We start from the raw sequence: 25,350 nt of genomic DNA, 5'->3' as shown, positions 1-25,350 counted from the left end.
AAAAATAACTGAGAGAAAATATAAACTTTTCTGCGCAGAAAGAGGGAAAAATCACAAGTTTATGAGGAAAAGGGATGTATAAAAATCAGAAACGGAAAAAGAAAAATCAATCGTGAGCAGTTGAGCAAACAAGATCGACCAAATCTACAAGGTTCTCCTATTTCAGGATAAGAAGGAGACAAAACGGAAAAAAAATAGAGAGAATAAAAATGTGGGTTTTAAGTGTCATTTTTTTGAATAATCTTTAAAAGAGGGGAAGAGGGGAAAAATGAAGAACAAAGAGAGAATAGAAGCTGTGTGCCGTTATTCTGTTTCTTTTCTTAGGAAATCCATGGAAGGAATGGAGGAGAGAAAGAAGCCAGAGAGGCAAGAGAGAAAATGGCTCGGAGAAGAAGAGATACAGTGAGCGGCGTAAATGAATTCTCAACAACCCTATCAATCCAATGAGGAGGCGAAATCTCAATTTTGTCCTCATCTCAATTGATTGGGGGACGACCATCACTCTGCCAATCAGAAGATGCCACGTCAGCAATTGAAACTCAATTGAGAACCAATGGCACGCGAGCCCCACGTGATGGACGACGACCCCCCAGCGAATGAAATGCAGCCACATCAGCACAACCACCGAATCCTGTCATGCTTTTACTATATAGGTTTCTTAGGAAATCCATGGAAGGAATGGAGGAGAGAAAGGAGCCAGAGAGGCAAGAGAGAAAATGGCTCGGAGAAGAAGAGATACAGTGAGCGGCGTAAATGAATTCTCAACAACCCTATCAATCCAATGAGGAGGCGAAATCTCAATTTTGTCCTCATCTCAATTGATTGGGGGACGACCATCACTCTGCCAATCAGAAGATGCCACGTCAGCAATTGAAACTCAATTGAGAACCAATGGCATGCGAGCCCCACGTGATGGACGACGACCCCCCAGCGAATGAAATGCAGCTACATCAGCACAACCACCGAATCCTTTAATGCTTTTACTATATAGGTTGATGACGATACTTCACTAAGCTGAAGATGGCATTTCAAGTAGTGAATCAGAGCTTGGAAAGCATCCTATTATATTATTGTATCTTGTGGTTCTGTCAAAACTCTTAGCAGAAGTCATATCCAATTTCTAATGCAAATACGAGACATTAAAGACAAAGAAGGACAGGATAGTCAAAAGCCCAACAAAATGAAGAGCAATGTGGACAAAAAGATAGAACACCAACCAGACAAAAGGAACCCTACAAACTGACCTTCATCGGCCACCAAAAATCCCTAGCTCCCGCTCCTCCATTTTTGTGTTCCTTTCCGTTGGATTGACTATTTTTTTAAAAATAAAATTTTTAAATATAATATTATAATAATATATAATAATTTTAAAAATATCTTATTTATATAATATATTAAATATTTTAAAAAAATTTTATATTCAAAAATTTTCAAATACACTACTATAATAAAATTTTTCAAAAATAATTAATTCAAGAGTTACTGGGTTTGTTTGAATAGGAGTTTATTTGAATGATTTATTTGAGATAATTATTATAAAATTTTTTGTGATGTGGTGTATATGAAATAGAAAAATGATTGAAAAAATAAAAAGGTGATTGAAATTTATGAAGCAAATGATTGAGGTGGAGTCCTGTTCTGATTCCAGTTGCTGTGTCTTTTTTTTCGAAATCCAAACGGACCCACAACATACTGTCGTTTGCGCTGCCCATTGGAAAGACGATGTCGTTTCTTCACCCAAAACCCGAGACTTTGTCCACGCCAAGATTTATAAACTACAAAAATTTAAAATTTTCTCTCTCCCAAAACCCGAGAACCTGAAAAATCAAAATTCCGCGCCACCAATCTCCTCCCTCCGGAAATGGCCCTCTCCGCTCCTCCACCACCAGCACCTGATCCTACTCCGTCGTCGTCCACTACCACCGCCGTTGCCACCACCTCCACCACCACAAGACCTCCATATCCCCCAAATCCCCGAAACCCACCTACTCCTCCTCCTCCTCCGCCTCCTCCTCATCTCCATCCCCATCCACTACACCCTCACCATTACCCAGCACCTTTTTATCCCCAGCCGCATCCCCATCTAATAAATTCCAGACTCCCCGCAAGCCCTAACTCCAATTATCCTCCCCCATCCCATGATGTCACCACCACAGCTAATGCCACCACCACTCTCTACCCTGTAGCTTCCTCCGGCAGAGGGTTTCTTCAAAAACATCCCCATTCTTCTGTTCCCGTTAATAATTCTATTAACCCTAATTCTCATTTGTACGCAGCTGGGGCAGCTCGTCAAGGGGTTGGGATTTCGTACCCCAGGCCGTTGTTTGGGTACTCTCATCCGGATCCAGGTCTGGTTGCGGTCACGGGAATGGGTATGGGTATGGGGTATGTTAGTGGTAGGTCCATCCCCCATTTGCAGCACCCGGCTGGTGGTGGGGCAACTGTCATGCCGGGTGTGATTAAAGGTGTCCCAATTTCTGCTTCTGCTTCTTCACAGCCTCAACACAAGGTTTGTGGAATTTTTTGAGGAACTATTTTCTGATTTCTTTCAATTTCGTTGAAATTCATTTTTTCAGCATTAGAATTTCTCTCTCTTTCTGTTGTATGTTTTTTCCCATTTTTATCATTCTTCACTTGCATTACTTGGGAAATATTTTTAAGTTGGGTTAGGTATCTATGTATACTTGCAAATGTGTAAATAAATGTTGGTTATAAAGAATGAGTATTAATAGGAATCTTAAAAAAAAAAAAAACTTCTTGAAGATTCTTATAATTTCTTTAACCAAAAAGGGAAAAAAACCAGAAGAAAGGAAGGAATGCTCTTAGAGTAACTTCTTTTACAAGTTTTCATTTACAGTGAGCTTGATTTGCATTTAGCTAAATAACTGTGTGCTTTTCTGTGTTTTTATTTAGCTAAATAACTGTGTGGTTTTCTATATTTTTCGTTGATGAGAATTACGGTTATTTTGGAAACTGGTAGGACTTTATTATATTAAACTCCAGCCTGACCTTTTAGTGATCTGTTAAAATGCTAAATTCTGTCCAGAGTAGGTGGTTTTGGTTTCAAAATTTAAGCTGTCCTGCATCACTTTCTGTGCTTTATGCTTCATTGTTTTGGCTATCTAAGTTTTTATATGCGCTTGATTTGAAGAGACCAGTACAAGCGTGAGTTGTAACATTGAACATTCTTGGAGTAGCTGATTATAAGATGCATATTTTACTACATTCATTGCAAATATATGCATTGTTTCTCTTTGGATCCAAAATTTTTGTCTAAGCTTTCTTGGTCCTGAAAGCGTTCTTGCTTATCCTTGTATCTAATTCCTTTCTGATTTTTGGTTACTGATTGACCAGTAATGCTCATGCAGTTTTGTGCATGACATATATGGAGGTATAACTGTGCTTCAATTCATAATCGATTTAAGGGTTTGAAGTAAGATGAAACATTCATTTGCATGCAAATGTCATAGTGAAAAACCTGTATTTGTATTTGACGTGTCTTGTCTACCTTCGTATATCTATTTTTATTGCGAATAGGATTCAGCTTTGTCACTTTTCTAAAGGAATTCTTTTGTCAGGCATTTGAGGTCCCAACAGAATGATATCCAATTATGCAAATACAGTTTACTCCCTGATGGTTATACTAATAGGAGATGGAAATTTTATCACTTGCCAATTAGAGTAGAGCAAACACTTTTTTTCCATTTGTCGAGATTCGGAAGATTATGAGTTATTAAAAGCTCAATTGCAGTGGAGATATAATCTTTATCCATTTTTTCATTAGACATTTTCAGGAAGAAAATGATGATGCATCAGCTATTACTGGGAAATCCTTTACTTTCTCTACTTTTGGACCTCTCAGCAGCTAAATCTTCTTCTAAATTGCAAAGTTTCCTAATGTCTGAAGAAGTGACATTATTGAGTCAACAGACCAGGCACATATAACATTTCTATCATCGGGTGTAAAGCTGCTAAGAATTGAAAGTAACTGACCAACTTTGAGCTTGGATGGAGATTTGAGCATTTATATCTCTTATGGGTGAACAAATCGGTGAATTGAAAGTTGCTTGATTCAAGTGTAAGGAGCATGGTATTGAGTATTACCAATTTCAGTTTCCACATCCAATTTTAGATGGGCAGGAATTGAACAAGGGGAGACATCAAGTGTAAAATAATTTTTTTTTCCTTTGACAATGATAGTTATCCATGCTGCAAATATCTGTTAAATGCTGCATTTAAATATTTATGGCCTCACATATAGACTATAGCATCTACTGGTGTAACTTTGGATCTTCTAACCATTTTTGGCCAATTTACTCACTATTTTCAATTACTTACTGTTTATTAATTCCATGTTTAAAATGGAGAGTGGTCAACCAGTTCAAATCACAATTCTGATAACCTAGTGGCTGCAGATCTGTCTTGTGAAAATTGACTTATCATTTGTGCATGACATCTGAATCTTTTAATTTCGATCATTTTTTATGTTTACTTTAAAACACATATTTGGGGCTTCTCCCTAACCCATGAGAAAAAGAAAAGAGAAACTGAACTTTAATATAGAATTGTATTTGAACTTTGATCAACACTTGGGACAAAGTGTAATTAGAAGAACAGAGACGAGTCATCAGATAATGACATCGTTTTTTTCTGAGACACCTCTTAAGCCTCGGAGCTCGATTACTTGTGGTGAACCAGCCGTGGTTTCTTTGACTTTCACAACCGTGATAATAACAAGAACCTTGTTTGTGATCTCATTAGAAGATCCCAGTTAATAAATGCACAAGCTGTTTAAATACAAGCAATATAACGTTTCCTGCAACATTGGACATTCTCATGTAGAGCACCTTGCATAGTTCTTTACACCTTTCCCAAATGGCTAAGATTCTTGAGGACCTTGACCCTGTACCTTTTTTTAGCTTGCAATTAAATAGACAGGTTGTCCCAATAAACATTTTTAGAGATGTGGCTTTAGGTTTTAGTGTATAAGGTGTATATTTATGCTGGATCCTTATCATCATTGAATTATTTTTGTGAATTGTGGGAGATACGGAGAGTGATAGCATTTTATAGCATGAAAAGGCACTATGAACGTTGGAAATGGTTAGCATTTTCTGAGGTACTGTTTTCTACTCAGCACTGTGAGATGTTGTTTAGGGGGATAGGAGAAGATTCACATTTTGGAGCTATTAGAAATCAAATCTTTTAATGTGGTAATCATTTTTTAAGGCACAAAATTAGCATTGTCAATCTTTTGTTCAGGTATCTGAAGATAGGGCAATGTTTCATGCTGAGGAGTTTTTTTGGGTTACGAACTTATATGAACTAATCATTACTCGAAGTAGTTAAGCACTTTTGGTATTTGCTTTATATATTGGAGGACATAGGGTCTGCTTGGAAGCCCTGTTTCTTGACGGGTTTTTATTAGACAAGTTTTTTAGCAACTTTGTCTAAGCAACCTCAAAAAACACCCCAAAGTTTTAAAATACAGACCTGAAGATGGTGTGTGTTATGTTTTAGGGTCTGTATTTTAAAACTTTGGGGTGTGCTTTTGGTTACTTAGACAAAGTTGTTAAAAAATTTGTCTTTTAAGTTTATCCATCGCATCTCTACATGCCCTCTGTAGTTGGAGGATGATTCTTATCACAATACTTTTTCAGTACCAAGCTGCAGCGGATAAAAACACGTGCAATTTATCACTAAGTGCATGTGCTGAAAAACAACCTTTTTTGTACATTTTATATCCACTGGATCTGCTTTATATCCGTTGGATCTGCTTTATATCCATTGGATCTGCGTTAGGGTCTTTGGTTTCTACTGAGTTGTATAGAAAATGCTTAGGTTGAGTAAGCATCAGATCGTTGGTGGAAATTAGGGTTTCCATGTTGTTCTGTGTAGATCATTGCTCACTCTCTTTCCGCTCATTCTCTGTAATTTTCATTTTGTTCTGACTTCTGATTCGCTTCCTACCTCCTCTCCTGCTTTTCCTTCTCCATCATCTTTTCTTTTCTTTTCCCCTTCTATTTTTCCTTTCCTTCCTTCAATATCACCTTATGCCTTTCCTCCCCTTATTCTGTTTCTGTACTCATTTAGCTTTGTGAGGTTCTTGAAGTGAATGCTTTATTATTTTCTGAATTTGTTGAAATTTGGAATCTGAAACTAAATATCCTTCTGCGTCTGAAAGCTTGAGATTTTTCTGGAGAGTTGGTGAAATGAGCACAAACCAGCGTTTCTTCTTTATTTCCTGGTTTACATGTTTGTTACCCAGTCACTGATTTCTTGCTTGTCCTAAAAAGGCCACATCCTACCACAGGAGTTGGCTATCTTCCAACATGACCCCATTACACTGTTTTAATGTAGCCTCCAGTTTTGAATTTCCAGTGGACAATTAAGAATCTCTTCTGAAAGTAAATGAACAATTTAGTATTGTTTAAGTTCTTGAAAATGGAAAAATGATATCCAATTGCTAGATTTCCCTGGGGATAGCTTGCTATAAAGCCTACTACTGGTTAGAAATTTACATTTCATAAGGTTCTCAATATTTGCTAGGAAAAACATGGAGATCTCATTACTTGCATTTGGTAATTGTCTAAATAATCAGGTTTGTTGATTTCGTAAGATAATTTGCAATTTTTGAACTTGTTGTGTGATATGATTGTCTGCTGAGCTTCACAGTGTCTTTCAACTATTTCTTCCTCATCCATTTATTCTGCTAAGTGAAGTGAAAGATTTCTAGTTGTGCAGTGATGATAATATTTCACTCAGAGAGCATTTATATGCATTACTTTTTACTTAAAGACAGGATTAATCTATCATTTTGTGTTGTTTTGTCTTATCTTTTTTTGTTTATAGTATTCCCATATCAATTTGACTAGGGAATTGGATCCATCTTGTGAATTAATTGCTTGGTGCATAGACCGACAGTGTATGGAATCCTATGATGTAGCTCCTTGATTTTGGTGCTATCTTCTGAACAATTTTGGTTTTTTCTTTTTTTTGGGTGCAAGGTCTCCCTTTCATCTACTCCAGTTTCTGATAGTAATGGCCACAAAGAAATGAGGTAAAGCTGCACTTTGAACTATTTTTGCTTATGAATTAGTATCCAGGTTTCTCTTTCCTATGCACTTGTTTCTTTGCAGAACAAATCATACATCTGCATTTTTAGCTTTTGCAGGGAAAGAGGCAGGGATGATTCTTTGGTAACTATTAGAGATAGGAAGGTAAGTAAGCTCTGAGTCTTTTCATTGCTCTTAATCGCGATAGTGGATGCAGTTCGTATGCATTTTATAACCATTCTTTTGGCTGCAATAGAAAATTGTAAGGATTTTAATGTGATAAAGAGATTATATTCTGTAGACAATGTTTTGCATTTTCGACTTCCAGTGATGTATGACAAAGTTGGCAAAAAAACATTAACAATTGCTGAACTTCCTAATTTTACATCTCTCTCTCCATGGAAAAGGCACAGAGATAAATTTGATATACCTTGACAATTTTGCTGTCTAGTCTAAGGTTGTACATCTTGCCTTTCTTTCCTGCACTGATAGTTGAAGTCTCATGGCTTGGATTTTGGATTATAGTTTTCATTATGCTGGTCAATTTTTAAATGAAAGATAACTGGGTACTCCATTTGTTTAATGGGATATGCCTATTAGATGAAGAAAGTCTTTATTTGGCGAAGGAAGAGAAGTAGGATAAGCATCAAAGAATCAGTCACCCATAGGATAGTTTCAATATAGGGTAGATTGTCCTAATGACTTGCCTTGATCTCATTAATATGTATCACATTTCTCTTTTTGAAAACTTACTAGCACAACTAACTAAGTGTGTATTGGGACCAATTTTGCTGCATTCAGACTATCACTTGTAGTATTTGTTGGTGATTTTTACCTCTTTATTCTATGATAGGTCCGAGTATCTCAGAGTGCTTCTCTTTATACCCACTGCCGATCGTGGCTGAGGAATGGTTTTCCTGAAGAAAGTCAGGTTTGCAATTATTTGGAGCACATGTTTTGATGTGCTGCTATGTTGCAGTACTTTTTTGACTTAATAAATATCAGTGGCTGGTGTTCAGAGGACTTAGATTTAGATGTTCATAAAAGATATTTAAGGATCTAAAATGATTAGCTCTGAGACTAATCCCTTTTTTAGGAGTGAGTTTAGTGTTTATCATTCTTGATTGGATTGCAGTTTCTGTTTCACATTTATTCAACTAAGGATTCAAAATTTGTTTTGAGGAAAGTTGGGTCCCTTTCAGCTCTGAGTTGTTTTACTGTTTTGAAGAGATCAATACTAAAGGCCATTTTCCATTTTCTTAGTTACTTCTCAAGAGCTAATTCATTTGACATAAGAATTTAGTCCTATATAAAGAAGAGCTGAAACTTAATTTTTAAACCAAAGGTTTAGGATACAAACCCCAAAATAAGAAATCTCAAACATTTGCCTTATTTGTGACATTTATTTGATCCCATTAGTCTACTCCCACCTTACTTATTCTTTTACACACACAGGCTCATGAATATGAACACACACACATATACACTCTGAATCTTTGACGTGTATTTGATTATCTTTCTTTTTTCCCCTAAAATTTTCAATTTGGTGTTAATCAAATATATATAACAGAAGTCAACTAAACCAATGTTCTCTTCAAACTGTTTACTATATGATTTGTACTTTCAGCATAAGCATAATTATAAGATCAAAATCATTAACCCAAAAGGTCCTTAGTTTGGTGGAATAGTTGTAAAACTCCTTTCCTACTATGTGACTCTAAAATCTTTCTTTTCTTTAAAAAAAATTATTTAAATGCAAGTTGTAGTCTCAACTATATGAAAGATAATAATTTGTTGGAAAAACTTGCAATTGTTCTTCATTATCCTCAAGTGATGGTTTGTATATTGTGGCCAAAAGCCGTCTGAAAAATGTATCTTGTGTACAGATCACTGATTGTGCAAATACCTGTTTATGACTTGCCATTTGGTTTTTTGACAATCCTAGGATACTTAATTTCAAGAGTGTGTGTGTGTGTGTTTTTTTTTTCCTTTTTCCAGCTCAAATGGATACTTTATGTGTTTACTATCGTCAATTATGTTTAAATATGCCATTAACTTCCTCTGCAAAACCTCTTTTTTGAACAATGCATAAAACATTTTCCTATAACTTGTTGATATTGAACCATTTTCTTCTCTTTCTTCTCTCCTCTTTTTAGCAGTGTATTTTTTTTTTGAGGTCTATGGTGGCATAATTTATAATTTGCTGGCAGCCAATAAACATGGATGCAGCTAGGTCTCTTCCCCGACCTTTGCCATTACCTGTCCAAGGTAATGTTTCACCCGTGAAAAAGGACGATCCTAAGGAAGAAGAGGAGGTTAGTTTAATCATGCACTGCAAATGTAGCACAAGTTTACCTTTCTATGAAACATGACCTTTATATATGACATTTCAAGTGTTTCCTTTTGTTGTCATTATTGCTCAAATTTGGTTGAACATATCATCTAATTGACAAGGATTGATGTTTTCAGCTGATAAGTTTCTTTCATGGTGGCATAGAGGAGCTTAATTGTTGCCTTTTTGGTTATGAAGAAGAACCAATGTTTAGGGAACATTATTTGTAGCTATTCAAAGGAATCCATATAATAACCTTTGGATCTTCTTTGCTATTACAAGAAGATATTTTGAAGGAATAAGAATATCTTCTTTGCTATCCATCCATTGGATTTCCCCCCACCCCACCCCACCTCCTCCCCAAAAAAAAAAAAAGCCTTTTCTTTCCCTTGTTGTCAAGGAATATATTTGAAGGAATGAAAAGTTTAGAATTGCTGTTCAAGAATTTTTTTCTTTCTTTGTTAAGGGGGTAGAGCTTGAATGCCCTTTTTATTTTTCGGTTTTGGGCTGGGGGTGGGGGTGGCGGAGATACAAGTTCGGATTTTTTGCCAGAAAGATTAATCACTTCAAGTACCAGGTGGACTTGGATCATGTCTGCTGCTACCTTACGAATGATGTAGCTCATATCTTTTGCTAATATTCACATTGTACAGGTACTGTAGGAATTTGTTTGTGTCGGCTCTAATGACACTGGTGGGTAGTACTAATAGGTTAGTGACATTTGAGGTCTTCTATGCATTGATGGTTGGGTAAGTAAAAGGGAATAGCTCCTTTGGAGCAGATTCGTAGCAGTTTTGTTAGAGCTCAGAAGCTCAGAAGTTTATCGCAGCTTAAATGATTGTTAAACCTCTAAAAGATCTTTTTATGTCTGCAACAATGTGAAGTGCGTATCCATATCTGCTAGTGTCATAGCAAATCATAATGAATTGTGATATATTTTTATTGCAACATCTAACCAACATTTTTCTTTCTCTGTCAATTGCAGAAATATGTGTCATCTTTAACTTTGTGTATTTTTGAGTGTTGCACTTTAATAATTGCTGATTTATGGAAATTTTGTTCAGTGTATGCACACATCTGTTTCAACCCCCGGTACATTTTTCTGTCTATTAACAATCTGAACGGATTTGCTCCAAGTTTCAGGTAGAAGGATCTGTGGACAATTTAACTTCTGAGGAGCTGTTACAAACACATATCAAGCGTGCTAAGAGGGTGCGATCACGGTAAGTGTCCTTTCCCCCTTGATTTCTTATGATCAAATCTGTCACTATATGATAATTATTCTTCCCAAATGCCTCAATGATATATGCATTGTTAATTTTGTTCATTTGGGTTATTGACAATCTGGAAGTCACCTTATGAAAAATCTTTGTTTACTACTGGCTGACTATATATTGACGTGATAGGAATATGCTTTTGCAATTTTATGGTGCTTATCACTTAATTTTGGGAGCAAGTTTTGCTTAGAAAATTCAATGTTACTTAATTAATTCAGATGTTCAATTTTTGGTTATCAAACGGCCTGAATATGTTAAGATCTGATTCTATTAAGTTTAAGTGCTAAATTGGGTTGTCAAATAGGGCCTCAATTTGAATCCTGGTGGTTTCCAATTTGTGATTTTGAGAATTTGACTCCAGCAAGATACAATTTCTTGTGCATTATTCTTGTGGATAAGATAGGTTGCTATAGTGCCCTAAAAACCAAAAACTCTCGTGCTACATATTTCATTAGAGCTGATAACGTTTAAATGATAAGCAAGTTGATTGTACTCTAGCCTTGTTCTCACAGTGTTTTCTCAGCATGTGCTCTCTGTATGCACCTATCTGTAGACAGTCTGAGTCTGCTTTTTTCTTTCTACATTTTAGCTTCCAAGCACCTTTAATTTTTATGGCTTGACATCTCCATGTATTACTGCTAAGCTTTCCCTAGTTTGTCTTCAAGAGGAAACTATTGGTAAATCTCTTCAGCTTTTATATACAAAAATTTGGGCTCGACTTTCTTTGGCCTAGTGTGATTATTTTCCTAGGTGATGGAAAGAGGATCGTTACTTATGTGTTGAACATTTATAGATGATGCTAGTCAAAACTAAAGCATGAATTACTACATTTTAAATCTTTCAACAGAATCTGAAAGCAAATAAATTGGAAATGAGATTACTTTCAAAGAAAAATTCGGCATGTGTAAGGTTCAAATTGGAGTGGGTACTGTTTCGCTTCACATTTTGTTATTAACAATTTTACAACTATCTACTCTCAACCTGCTGCATAGTTTGACCACTCTCCGTGAATACCTAATTCAGTTCACCTTTTAATTGGAGAACACTAAAATCTGTTCGGCTCTTTACTGGATGTTGCAGATTAAGAGAAGAAAGACTGCAACGAATTGCGAGATACAAAACCAGATTGGCACTTCTCTTGCCTCTGATGGTAGAGCAACAAATGAGAAATGATTCAGCCTCTGGGAACTGAAGTGAGCTATTTGGTCTGACATCCTCCTAATCAGAGTTGAGGTTTAGGCCATTACTAAACATTAAAAGGGAATTTTGATATGGAGGTTTGTTGAAGCATTAGAACGTCAATATGCTTCTTGATAATTTTCATATTGCTTTGCATAGATGATATACTAGACTTTCTACAGCCTTGGCCATGAAACTGAGTGCTTTACTAGAACATAGGCGGTAAAGGATGGACAGCTGATGAGTTCCTTCTCTGCTGTTGTAAAATTGAGGGTTTTTCGCTAAAATATCAGCTAATTGGTGATGTAACATTGTAACATTTACATTCTTTTTCTCCTCAAATGTGGTATGGTGTCTCTCGGTATGTTTGTGTGTGTGTGTGGGTGTTTTGGGGGAGGGTTTTGTTACAACGTATTATTGTACTGATGAATACGTTGTTACAATATGATTCTTGTATATTACCTGAATCCTGTTGGGTTGTGGGTTGAAATTGTAACAGGCGTGAAGAAGTTATGGGCTTGAAGAAATTTGTTAACCGGGTACCAGTGAGAAAACTGAGAAAATTCCAGCATAAGTTGAACTTAATACAAATTTTGAAACCTATGTAATTTGTAGATGATGAAGCTACATGAAGCTGTAAGGAATATGTGTAGAATATGGACCCCAAAGTTAAAGACTTAAAGCTCATGGCCATTGTCCTAGTGGCTCAAGCTCCAAAAAATCAGAGCTAGAGTTGACCTGGAGCTCCAGCTACCTGTCAATACATCAAAATTGAGTTGAAAGTGTGCTATTCTTGGCAGATTTGGTTCTTACTTGATTCCGGTGATACGGGTATGTATTTTATATTTGGATTCTATACTTGGCGGCAATTATTGCAGGGAAATATACCCAATAGACTCCACTGCAGTCTCCCTCCGGGGTTACTGTAAACCAAAACCTTTGACCACTTGGAGAAGGATCAGTTTCAGGTACTAAACTTAATACTGATTGGTGCAGTTGACAATTCGGGTATTCGATTGGATTCATGGATTGTCATGGGCAGAACTAGGGAGGGGCCCTCGTCCGACAAGTTTTGGAAATTATGTATTTCTCCTCTAAAAGTTGAAATTTTTAAAAAAATTGTGTAAATTTAAACTTTTATCCCCGCAAAAGATCAAAAATATTTTGCTTCCTTTTTAAGAAGTTTGATTTATTAAAGACGTGATGGATTGCATTGATATTTGGGAAATCCGTCAATTCTCCTTAATCTGCTTCAAATTGGTAGCGGGAGACCCATATTTATTCTTGTCAAAACTTTGGGAACTAAAATTGCATATGTGCTGAACATTGAGAACTAACTTTTGCCACAACTAAATTTGATATATTTAAATACATATCACATCGAGTGAGTGATACGTGAATAGATCATCATTTAATTTTGGAAGCAAGTTTTGTTTAGAAAATTCAATGTCACTTAATTAATTCAAATGTTCAATTTTTAATTATCAAACGTATCTGAATATGTTAAGATCTGAAAGTGTCGAATTGGATCATCAATCACGCAGGATCTAAAACTGCATTTTTCCCCATATTTTTTTCCCTCAAAGATGCATGTTTGCAGTCTATACTGGCGGCAGTATTTATTCCATGGAAATCAACCGAAAGAACTCCAGACTGGACCCGCAGTCTCACTTCGGGGTGGTTGTGATATGTAAACAAAACCTTTGATCGCTAGGAGAATGGTCATTTGTGGTACTTAATACAGGAATTAGTAAAAGTTGACCATTAGATTATGTTGATTCTCCTCCAGTCAACCATAAAAGAATTAATAAGAAAGTCAACTGTATACTTCTCAACCACTTGGGCAACACCTCTTCTTCTTCCCAATGCCCACCACATTATTGTTGATGATAGCACCGGAGAAAATGCATACTTCAAGAATTACTTCCTCCTCAAGGCATGTTTCTGATTTGATGATTGTTCCTTCAAGTCCTCTTTTATACTTGTCTTCTTTGGGCTAGAAAAATACATAACTGTGGCATTATTGTGATAAGTCAAGAATACAAGGATTAGTGGTGGTGAGCAGAGGATTTACTTTTTCAAACATGCAATAATGACAAAGTAATCATCAGTCGTCAAACAAGGAAAATTTTCTCCCAGAAAAATATATTAGAAGATCACAAACACGCGTAAACGGTATTATTGAAAATTGCTTTGTCAACCTAAAAATCCATCATAGATTGCGAACACGGTGGACCAAATCCAATTTAGCCCTTCACATTTCGTGGTCATTAAGTTTTTTGACCTTTCGGTTTATTTGCACATTTGGCGATCATCTGCCTCCACTACATGCGAATTGTGTGGAATGCACTTGGCTGATAAGAAAGGAAGTTGAGATCTTTTAGTCTTGTTAAATATATTTAATAATTACAATAATTATGTCATGAAATATATTCTATACACCGAAATCGATAGGATTCACAGACGAATCAAACTACTCAATATTCGAATCGAGTATTGAGTTGGTAAGAGATCATTAGAAGTTGGTTTGCCAATTAGTCACAACAGACTTGAACGGCGTATTATGTTCGACAGCTTTCAATTTCGATAAAACTCTTGTTCAAATTCGGTTCGTCAAATAAATAAGTCATATTTAAACAAAACTTTAAATTCGTTAAAATAATCAAATAAGTTTGAACACTAGAACGTTCGGCTTGATTAGAATCGTTTACGTTCTTACTAACCGGTGCTTAATGAAAACTTATTAAGAGGAGTCTTAACTATTAGTTTTTTTTTTTTTTTGAAAAAAATAAAACTAAGCACATAAAGTGTTTAAATGCGAAAAAAGTAGAAAAGGAAAATGAGTATGTGCATACGTATGATAATTATGGCGTAAATGGCACATCGGAAGAAGACGTACCTTTTTTCCACTCTTGAGTTATTTTATTTTGATTTTGATATTTTGGACTTCAACTGCAATACATGATATTTTGAAATAAAAACTAAAGTATAACTAAAACTTTGTTTGCGAGTTGATATTTCTAAATTTGCACATGACATATATGAAGAAATGGTACTGTAACTGCATTAAGCTTGCTTTCTAATGATTCTTGTTACATGGGAATAAGTGTGTAATTAGTGCGCTTGCAAATTTTTCAAGAATAATGATGGCCACATTATATAACATTCTTCTAACGAGTCCACCAACTAATTATGCTGCCGCCTCAAATCTTCAAATATACTAACAAAGTTTGGTGCTTGTTCTATCCAAACTCAAATTTTCTTTCCTCGAATCATTTGTTTATACATGAAATTCAACGGATAAAAATGGGTTGAAGTCTCGTAGTCAAACCAGTTGTAAGATGGCTTTTTTCTCCTTCAAATTTCAACTCTTCACTATTTCTATTGGGAGTCCAGATTGTGTATTCTCCTCCAATTTTCTACTCTTCAACGTCTCCACTGGGAGTCCAGATCATTATACATTGCGTATAGAAAGTGCCACCTTTTGTCAGGCCCCATTAAGGGAGGCTGCATGAAAGTTTCCTTGAACTTTCGAGGATATTCACATTCCTGTCTTGTTTCGTCATTACATGGATTATTCAATCTTGAAAAGATAGGTTTAAATTCTCTTTCCCTTGCTAATTATTATTATTATTTTTTTTACAAAATAAGATTATTGATTTGCAAAATATCTCTTGTTCATTGATTCATTTCACACAGTACCTACCTGGAATATATATACTCAAATCGTGGTGGTTCGATATACAAAAGAAGTGCTGTTTAAATACCGTCTTGTGCCTCTTGGAGTTGGCTCGGATGGTTTCGAAGTAGTCTAGTTAGGTCCCGAGATCGTGTGTTTGAGTTACCTCTCTACCACTTGTGTATCCTTGGGAGGCGGGATGCACAGACGTAGGGAGATTAGTCTGGCAAAACTGGGATTCTCCCTGTGTTTAAAAAAAATAACGCCTTATCAAAATTATCATTTGAATGCACAAACTCATATTTATTGTTTCTCTTGTATTTAATTAGATACTCATTCGATGTGATCTTATAGTATTTTTGAAAAATTAACACCTCAAAGTCATCTTAACGAGTGTCGAGTGTCGAGAACATAAACATTGAAATATGGCGCATTGCTTTAAGGTTTCATCATCCAAGTGATTGAACGACGTTTTAAAAAAATATTACCACATTCAATATTAAACTTTATTAATAGATAATCTGCTGTATGTGATCAACATCAACATGGTTTCTTTATGGCTGATTTTCAATTCTGGTAGGCATTTTCGTTTCACAACTTTTCAGGGCGGCAATCTTGATGTTCAACCTGTTATCTTATCCAAATCAAAACAGTCGGGGCTGTCATAGCGTTAAAGTAATGGGTAGATGGTGGCATGAAAAGTTTGTCAACAATTAGCAAAGGGTAAAAAAGCTCCTTTTTCTTTGATTTTTTTTTGTTTTTTGTTTGGTTTTGTTTTTGGGGTGACATAATTACATAAATAACTAGAAGCTAAGACATGTCTACCATCTAGCTTATTGACACAATTTTTAACTTTTATTTTTTATCATTTTATCGATGACAATTTCTTTTATTGTTTACAAGGCCGTGTATATAGTGACAAACTCAAATAATAAACAAATTTAGTGACCTAATTCGAGGTCACAACGCAATGAGTAGAAAGGTAAATTAAATTGAACGAGAAGCATGATTTCCTAATTGGGTTATTTGAATAATGATTTAACTAATTATATTGTTCTCATGTCGATCTGCTAGTGAATTCATGATTAGATTATAAAAAAAAAAACTTTGTGGCATACAAATTTTATATATGGTTGTCACCTTTGTAAAAGAGCAGAAGGCAAAACGTAACTATGGCTAGTCATGCAGAAAAAGGAGATGTATCACACTAATTGATTGATATGATTAAAAATCATTGTTATTATTATGGACGCCCCCTTAGGGAAGAAAAGGACTAGTTGTGTGTGTGTGTATACATATATATATAACCCCAAAGAAAATGTATAATACTCCATAATAATAAAAAAGAAGCTATATTTGTATCTACTGCCTTTCTCTTCAAATTGATGATGCCTTTGCAATCAGTGAGATAGACAAACCAACGAAGCACAAATGATTGGATGACATGTAATAATGGCAGTTGAACTTTGCAATTTGGATGACTAGGTTAAGTCCCTTTTAACTACTAATTCCAGATTATGAGATGGGGTCCAAGGTCGGTTCTCCATAACTAGCACTAATAAAAAATAATCATGACCCTCTTCCCATGAGTTTCGGTTTTTCTTCCCATGAGTTTCGGTTTTTCTTGATGACTTCCCACACCCACACAGCCAATGCATGTGGTACATGAAATCATCCAGTTTCTGGTGTTTAATCATACAAATTATAACTGTTTGTATTTGAGTGTAATTCATGGTAGGCAAGGCAACACATGATGATGGAAGGAAGACACTTTACTACATCTACATGACATGCATTTCTTGTTTTCTATTTTCCTTAATTTTCTTTTCATATATTTCGAAGGTCCAATCAATAAATTTATATTTCTTGGAAAAGAAAATGTGCATTGGAAATTGGAATTGCCCCAATAAAAAGTATGTCCCAAAAAATATTCTTTTAATTGTACTACTAGAAGATTAGTATTATGTAACGAGTATGTCCCCAAAAAAAATTTATCAAATGTAAAAAATATTAAAATTAATTGCTTTATTTTTTTTTTCTTTTGGAACAAAGCCATTCATTCATTTCCATGGGTATATATATATATATATAAAGGATGTGCTTTATTGAGGAATTAATGATGATGTCAAAGAGATAGACATGTTGCAATTTGGAGCATTGCCTCAACCAACCACCGAGCAAATCATGCACCTACCTCTTGCATATTTGTTTGTAACATTCCTACGTAGGGTTTTGATTACATGTCTGCAAATGAGTTCATGATTGAAGCGGCCAATCTCATAAAAAAAGATAATATTATGAATGACACTTAAGGATGATGAAGGTTGATGATTAAGAGAAATAGAAAGCGATCATTTTGTTGCCTTATGACGTTGACCATGCATAATGGTGAGAGGAAACAATAATAATATATGTAATTTGGATATCAGTACAAAATTGATGTTAAACCCAAAAACAAATTTGGGCATATCCTTTTTCCAGATGTCATCAGTTATATAAAGAAATCTGAAGGATACTTGAAGCTAAAATATCATATCTTGTTCCCATTTCTTTCCTTATATATTTTGGTTAGTTAATTTGCATGCAATAAGCTCCAGTATAGACATGAACTAGCTAGGGATAATGATTCTTTTTTTGTAAAAGCTGTTTGTTTGGATAGTGTTATTATCCCAAATAATATTTCGCTTGCATCATAAACACATTTTCCAATCTACCTTTTTATATTCCCAATCACCTTTTTATCTCACATACATCATATCACAAAAAGTGCTACAGTAATTATTCCAAATAATACCCTATCCAAACCCAATTATGAAACCCCACAAGAGAAAAGAAAAAACTATAATGAATATAGAAAAATAGGACCAGGAATTCAATTACGTGCTTCTCATGTAATTAGAGAGATTACAGAAATACTAAAATGAAAATAATGATGATGATGATGATGACATGGTAAATGTAGTAATGGTCAATGATTGAAGGTACTAATAAATATCATATCGAAAAGCATTTGAATTCCGAGCATATTTCCGAAGCAAGAATCTGATATTATTCAACTTAATTTGTGAATCCTAAAACCCTACTGTAACTCTTTTCTTCCGTCCATCAATCAAGGATGAGATGGAGAAATATGAGAGGATTCAAATCAAATCTTCACGTCCTGAGCTGAAAGTCCAAAAAATTTTCTTGAAAAAGGGTGGCAAATAATGGTCAAGAAGAGCCCCCCATTATGATCAAAACCAAATGATTACTTTTCAGCCATGCATTATAATAATATTTGTAAATCTCACTGTGTTGCCACCCCTCAAAGTCATTTAATGAGATATATTTGCTAAAACTTTGAATAAGTTTTCTAGAACTTTTACTAAAGTCAGCTTGCATCTGCTGTTGAATACCTTTTTTTTTTTTTTTTTTTTTTTTTTGTCGAAGCTCATTCAAACATGACATATGTATACACAACTGTTGTTCAACAAGTAGACTTTTGTTAGTTTAGAATAATATGCAAAAGGAAATTATGTAGGATTTTGACAGGTTTGGTCTTCTTGATGCAAGGAAATTTAATTTGGCGGTGTTTCAAATTAATTGTATATCATTTTGTACTTTGTTGATTAATTGTTTGTAAAACAACTTATCAAATTTATACGGCTAGCATTTCATGGCCGTTGTATATGGTATACTAATCATAAATAATATGGTAAATTCTTTTAGCATGTAAACTGTGAAGTTTTAGCATGAAAAGCTCTAATTCTTACCTATGGAATTCCCCATTCCTAAGGAATTCCCCATTCATACATGGAGTGTGTGTGTGTGTGTGTTTTTTTTTTTTTTTTAAAACAAGTGCTTATTACCAATAAAAGATCCCACTGAGTTGTTCACAGAATTTAGTACTTACAAAACATATAATGAAAATTAAAAAGAATACGCCTCAGAATTGTTATTTAGACATCTGTTTTTGGTTCGAAAGTTGACTCGTACAAGTCCACAGAATATCTATCAATTGGAAAAGACCAAATGATAGTTCAAATTAGATAAATGATACTTGCAATTAGACAACGTTCAACCATCCCACACAACCCTGATAACTAATCTTAGAAAATTGATAGTTCAAATTTTCCCAAATTGAGCTTTCAACGACTAATTCAATGCAGGAAAGAAGAAGAAAGAAGTAGCAGTCACGAGGGTTGTCAAAACTCACAAGAGTATGAAAACGTTACCAGGATAACGAAACCTTGGCAGTCAATTAATGAGACTCTTGGGAAATGCAAGAACAACGTCCAATTTCATTCAACATATTGAATAGTCAGTCATCTACCATTTTCATTCCTTTAGCCCCTTCTATACAATACAATCCAATCCAGTTGTGTTTTCCTTCTCATTAAAATAAAATAAATACTAAGAATTAATCTTATGTGCATTGACTGACAGGTGTTATACACTTTCATCATTTTAGATGCATCACACGTAATTTGAAATTCAAATTTTACATGTGTCATGCATCTAGTCATAAGAGTGTATATATATACACTATCAGTATATATAAAATTAACTCATAAAATAACAGAGGCGTTTTCATTTGTGTTTGAAAAAAACAGAGAGAAATTATCGCCTTATTTTTGCTTTTACGATAAGAGAAGAAAAGAGTCCAAAATAAATAAAAAGAACCGTGTGGTATATTTAATAATCACCTAAGATCTAGACGAGCACATTATTTATGATGTATGATGCTATGAGAAATCTCCACGTTAATGTAATATTGACGCATGTTTGTCGAATAAAAACTAGGAGAAGAAAAGACCAAAGTGATATGGTTAATCTACATGCTTAATCATGTATTAATAAAATGCACTATCAAAACGGAGGAGGGGAAGGCGTGTATTTATTAGCACTTCCCAAGAGGAAATCCCTAATTCCCAAGCCAAAAAGAGGGAACTAAAGAAAGAAAGAAACCAATGCATGTCACGTGAGAAGTCACGTGACCCCAGCAACGTTAGGAATCATCATCAATAATGAAGAATGTACTTGGCCCGTGTGTACTCATTATTGGTGGTCATAAAAGGGTTCCTCACTTTTGCAGACACATTCATCAATATGCCATCTTCGTCCCCCCCTAACACGACTGCCATCAATAGTAATTCAATTCAATTCAATTGGCAAAGCCAATCAAACAAACAAGTAGTCAGTCAGATTTCCCTCCTCCCCTGATTCATTCCGCCACCCAACCCACAAAGCCCCCCACGCCTCTCAGTCTCATCAATGTGGTTTTGAATGAAATCATTAAAAAGGGCACAAATAGACAACCTTTCTTAAAGCATGCCTTGAACCACGGGACACACAAAAACAACACTACATGATACTACTTGCTTACTCTCTACAACTAACTACTAGTACTATATTGATTGATAGATAGCTACTACTACTACATCATGCATCTATATCCATCCTTCAATGCCAAAAAAAAAAAAAAGTAATATACATTGATTAAAGAAACTTCACATTAACACTAGTAACATTTGGTAAGAAGTACAAGTAGAATAAATAAAATTTCCCCAATTTTTACTCCCCAAGAAAATCAAGAAAACAAAGGAACTTCTTGTAAATCACCACTCTAAGATTCTACGTCCTCCTCTAATGTTTTCTCTTTCTTTCTACTGCGCCTAAATACTTTATAGAGTATGGAACAATAATTTAATACATCCATGAGCTAAAAAAATGCTCCAATTTGAGAAGGAAGAACCCTTCTTCCCCCGGAAAATGAAAAATCAATCAAGCCAACAACCAAAGATTTGTAGTATGTACACATGAGGAGACATACCATCCACTAGCTGGTAAGGAGTAAATGCCAAAACAAAGTCACAAAGATTTTAGTAATATTAATATCTCCAACTAATAATAATAGTACTCGGGACCATTTTGGGATTCTTTTCTTGTTTTGTGTCCATATTTATGAGGCTGCAGACTGGTGGTGGTGGTGGTGGTGGTGGTGGGGATGGTTTGTATGTGCAGCAGCAGCAGCAGCAGCAGCGAAAGGGTAGAACCTTGGTCTAGAGATGGGAAATGGGATGGCTTTTGGAGCATTGTCACTAGTTGTGGTGGTGGCCGTGGTGGTACTTTTAACATTGGTGGCAGGCGTGGTGGTTGTGGTGGTGGTGGTTGAGGGAACAGGGGCGGCGGCGGCGGCCGTGGTGGTGGAAGTTGTTGCCACGCGTTCACAAGAGGGACACATGGTGAGCGTGGTGGCCGGGAGTTGCATGTAGAATGGGTTGGAAGTCTTGAGGGCTCTCAATTCTTGCAGTTCCTTGTGCAGCCTTCTGTTCTCGTCTGTCAAAGTTTCGCAACACCTCTTCAAGTACTCGCAATCCACCTCCGTTTGCTTCAACTTTGTCCTGCAAATTTTACAGACAAGAATCATAAGAGGATCTAAACATGGATATTCAAGAAACTCAAACATCAATCACCCCAGGAATCTCACGCAACGAGACAATCAGAAAAGGGTTGGGTTGGATGAAATATCTAATTAATTGTAAATTAGTACACACCTTGCTCTTCGGTTCTGAAACCAAACTTCAACCTGTCGAGGCCTAAGATTAAGCTGTTTTGCAAGCGCAAGCTTTTGCTTCTGCCAAAAAATCATCAAAGGCAAATATACATACATCAGAAACTAATCATCAAACAAGATTTTATTCTGATTTTTTAAACAGGAATAATAGAAAAAGGCTTCAAGAAAAGAAAATCTATCCAGTTTTTTTTTTTTTTTGTTCTTTACCGGATTGAGGGTGTTGTGCTCTTTGAAGCTTTCTTCAAGATAAGCAGACTGTTCTTTAGACAGTCTAAGTTTCTTCCGAGTATTAAGACCATTTTCATCCTCATCACTGGCTCTTGAGGATGTTCTCTCAGCCTCCACGACGTCGTTTCCAGCAGCAGCTCCGAAGTCCCTTTTGTTTCCACCATTCCCAAGATTTCCACCGCCTCTGAAAATGCTAAAATCCATCTGAAATGACGACGCCACACTGTTTGGCGACGACACCTCCTCCGCAACCCCACCTACCGCCGGCACCCTGTTCACGTCAAATCCCCTCCCCACCACCGGTAACCCCACGTTCCCCGACGACCCAGAACTCCCTATAAAAAAAAAGCCAAAAAGAAATAAAGATTAGTACATCACCCACAAGGTAGGTAGGTAGCAATGGATAGTACGAGTTTTCAAGGCAACTGTCTTAAAATATATATCTGTATATATATATATATACCACAAAAAATAAATAGAACCATGTACCGTTATCAGATGACCAACGGAGTGGTTGGGTATGGATTGGTGTACGACGAGGGACAGGAGCAAGCGGAAGAAGATTAAGCTGAAGAGGGGTATCAACAGAGATCCCTCTTCTTCGATCATCGTCATCTCTAGTGTGTTCAGAAGAAGTACGATCATCATCTTCATCTACATCATCAGCATCAGCATCCATACCATCATTGTCTTTAGATTCACTATTTCTCCTTGATTCCCTCGTCTCATTTGAGTTGTTGTTGATGCCCAAGGCCATGCAGAACCCTAAGCCAAGTTTAGCAGATGAGGAGGAATCTTTGTTGTTGGTGTTATTAGGATGGTTTTGGTTTTCAGACGACCCATTGGCTTTTGCTGTGAACCCAAACGGTTTTGACGGATTTTCTCCTCCCAAGCTCAGGCCCAGCTCCATAACTTCATAGCAGGAGAGCAAATGAACAAACAGTTGATCGGTAGACCAAGAAAGAAGGAAAGAGAAGAGTGAAGAGGAGAGAAGGCCAGAAGGGAAAAAGGCACGGGGAAGTTGGGAAGGATAAAAGATCGAAAGGATTTTTGGATTGAATGCACTGGAAAGAGTCTTTATAGAGATTCTATCCAATCTGTGAATTCTTTAAATTATTAAATGCTGGTCACAGTGACGGACGAGGGATGGAGGGAGGGATGGGGGCCCACAGGGAGTGTGTGACTGTGTGTTGTGCGGTAGGCGTAGACCCAAACAGTCCCTTTTCTTTGCTTCCCTTTCTATTTTGTTCTTTCTTCCTTTTTCTCTTCTTTGTTCCAATTAGGCAAATGTTTTTTGGTTTTATTTACTCTTCATTTTTGGTTAGTAGTAATCTTTCTAGCCAAGTGTCGAAATGAAAGTTGATGAAATTGGCCCTATTCAATCATACTGCTACTGTTCACACTCCTCATACGGTTTCTTTCTTTCATTTTCTTTTCGATGTCACTCTCTATTACTACCATTTCTAATCATACAAATTAGACAAGGTTTTTTTTTTTTCTCTTTTTTGGTTGCTTTCGTATATGTAAAGTAAAGTATCCCGTCAACTAAGCTGCTGATTACTTGGTTTAAATCCAATTATGTCAATTTTATTTGAGAAAACATCTCATTATGTTCTAATATTACGATTTAACGGTTTATCTCCAAGTATTTGATGAAGGTGAATGATATTGCCAGAACTCAAATATTAATGCAATATCAATCTTTGCAAAAATAAAAAATTTGCGTTTTTAATTTGGGATTTTGCAATCCATTCAAAGCTATAAGTTTTATAGTCTAAGGTTTAGTTTGGATTGTTATTTTTTGAAATTTTTATAGAAAAATATACTATAACGATTTGATATATATAAAATAAAAATGTAATTAAAAAATGTGTTTCAAGAAAAATGTAAATATTTTTTTTAAAAAAAAATTACAATCCAAACAAGGCCTGACTTCTTCTGGTATTAACGTTACACTTTGATAGATATTCTAATGCTCGAGAGCGATTTATGAAAATTTGATCCTTAACATTGATGTCTAATATAAGTCTAATTAATTGCTATCGAACCCAAATGTGAGAGTTTAGTTTAGAAAAAAAATCTAATTCTCTTTGTTCTTTAAATAATTGAAAATAAGAAAAAAAAATAGTAGGAGTATCCAAAACATTTCATTAAAAGAGGAATAAAATACTACTTTTCTTACATGACGTATATAAAAGAAAAAAATAATTAAAAATGGGTTGATAATATAAACAAACAAATTCGTGCATATAATTTAAAATCCAAATAATTCAATTCGAGGTGGCAGTGGCATGTTAGTCTTTTTGGTGGCACTACTGAGAAAGTATTCGTGTCCTATGATTTGTGGAATTCTATGTGTTTGACCGACAAAAGCCAAGGTTGACAAACACACGTGAAAGCTCTATTGCTTTTTAAATCTTTTAGAGTGAGAGGCAGAAGGACCTGCCCTTCCATCAAGATCTTGGGGGACCCTTTGGTCCTCTTCTTTTCTTTTACTACTATATATATATATATGTATATGTGTGCATGCTTGGGTTTTTAGGCTTTTGGTTTTCTACCTATATTCGATTTTGAGGGTGGTTAGGTAAAACACTACTACTACTACTACTTGGATCAGTTTTTGATCAATGCAAGAATTGCTTTCTTGTTCTAATTCTTTGCCTTAAGGCATTATATCAATGGATGGGCGAATCTTGGTTTATTCTTATAAGTTGGGCGCCCCTAATGATGGAATGTGTGCAGAAATTCTGTGCATGTTTCATTATCATATCTGCCAACCCGAAATAAAATAGAATAGGAAGAGCAAACACTACTGAAATTGATAGGAGAGGTGGACTATGTAGTATATTAATTTTCCTTGATTATGCATTCAAATGTACGATGGCAAGTTGGGTTTTTTTTTTTTGGTTTTCTTCCACTATATATATATATATATATATATATACACACACATATACATATAGCATTCAAATGTACGATAGAGTATTATTTGAAATATTATTTGGAATAATTACTGTAGCACTTTTTGTGATGTGATGTATGTG

At 35.5% G+C, this 25,350-nt stretch overlaps 2 protein-coding genes across 3 annotated transcripts; one reads left to right on the top strand and one right to left on the bottom strand.

The window, feature by feature from the left end:
• Positions 1 to 1,816: 1,816 nt before the first annotated feature.
• On the top strand, positions 1,817 to 12,497 carry LOC113761974 (formin-like protein 7). 2 transcript variants are annotated; one of them, XM_027305188.1, is made up of 7 exons: positions 1,817 to 2,509; positions 7,008 to 7,060; positions 7,166 to 7,220; positions 7,909 to 7,986; positions 9,266 to 9,370; positions 10,531 to 10,610; positions 11,745 to 12,497. In XM_027305188.1, the coding sequence occupies exons 1-7, from the start codon at positions 1,862 to 1,864 to the stop codon at positions 11,854 to 11,856; spliced, it is 1,131 nt and encodes a 376-aa protein (XP_027160989.1). In that variant the 5' UTR covers positions 1,817 to 1,861; the 3' UTR covers positions 11,857 to 12,497. The 2 variants fall into 2 exon arrangements, with proteins under 2 accessions (XP_027160989.1, XP_027160990.1); XM_027305189.1 differs by having other exon boundaries at positions 7,175 to 7,220; positions 11,745 to 12,496.
• An 8,546-nt stretch (positions 12,498 to 21,043) lies between these two features.
• On the bottom strand, positions 21,044 to 23,337 carry LOC113762506 (homeobox-leucine zipper protein HOX11-like). Its single transcript, XM_027305979.1, has 4 exons — positions 22,796 to 23,337; positions 22,286 to 22,641; positions 22,059 to 22,138; positions 21,044 to 21,905 (listed from the first exon to the last, which is right to left on the bottom strand). Exons 1-4 carry the CDS (start codon positions 23,214 to 23,216, stop codon positions 21,464 to 21,466), a joined length of 1,299 nt encoding a protein of 432 aa, XP_027161780.1. The 5' UTR covers positions 23,217 to 23,337; the 3' UTR covers positions 21,044 to 21,463.
• Between the last annotated feature and the right edge of the window lie 2,013 nt (positions 23,338 to 25,350).

This window comes from Coffea eugenioides, chromosome 2 (genome assembly GCF_003713205.1).
Source record: "Coffea eugenioides isolate CCC68of chromosome 2, Ceug_1.0, whole genome shotgun sequence".
NCBI lineage: Eukaryota > Viridiplantae > Streptophyta > Magnoliopsida > Gentianales > Rubiaceae > Coffea > Coffea eugenioides.
Note: the sequence above shows the minus strand (reverse complement) of the source record. Positions and strands in the feature narration are given on the sequence as shown.

What these genes read in the sequence shown, in the direction of transcription:
- LOC113761974 (XM_027305188.1), top strand. Translation starts at nt 1,862, where the DNA reads ATGGCCCTCTCCGCTCCTCCACCACCAGCACCTGATCCTACTCCGTCG. An exon ending in AATGGCCACAAAGAAATGAG is followed by an intron (nt 7,061 to 7,165) that starts GTAAAGCTGCAC and finishes CTGCATTTTTAG; the next exon opens with CTTTTGCAGGGAAAGAGGCA. An exon ending in GCTAAGAGGGTGCGATCACG is followed by an intron (nt 10,611 to 11,744) that starts GTAAGTGTCCTT and finishes TGGATGTTGCAG; the next exon opens with ATTAAGAGAAGAAAGACTGC.
- LOC113762506 (XM_027305979.1), bottom strand. Translation starts at nt 23,216, where the DNA reads ATGGAGCTGGGCCTGAGCTTGGGAGGAGAAAATCCGTCAAAACCGTTT. An exon ending in CCGTTGGTCATCTGATAACG is followed by an intron (nt 22,642 to 22,795) that starts GTACATGGTTCT and finishes TTTTTTTTATAG; the next exon opens with GGAGTTCTGGGTCGTCGGGG. An exon ending in AGCACAACACCCTCAATCCG is followed by an intron (nt 22,139 to 22,285) that starts GTAAAGAACAAA and finishes ATTTTTTGGCAG; the next exon opens with AAGCAAAAGCTTGCGCTTGC.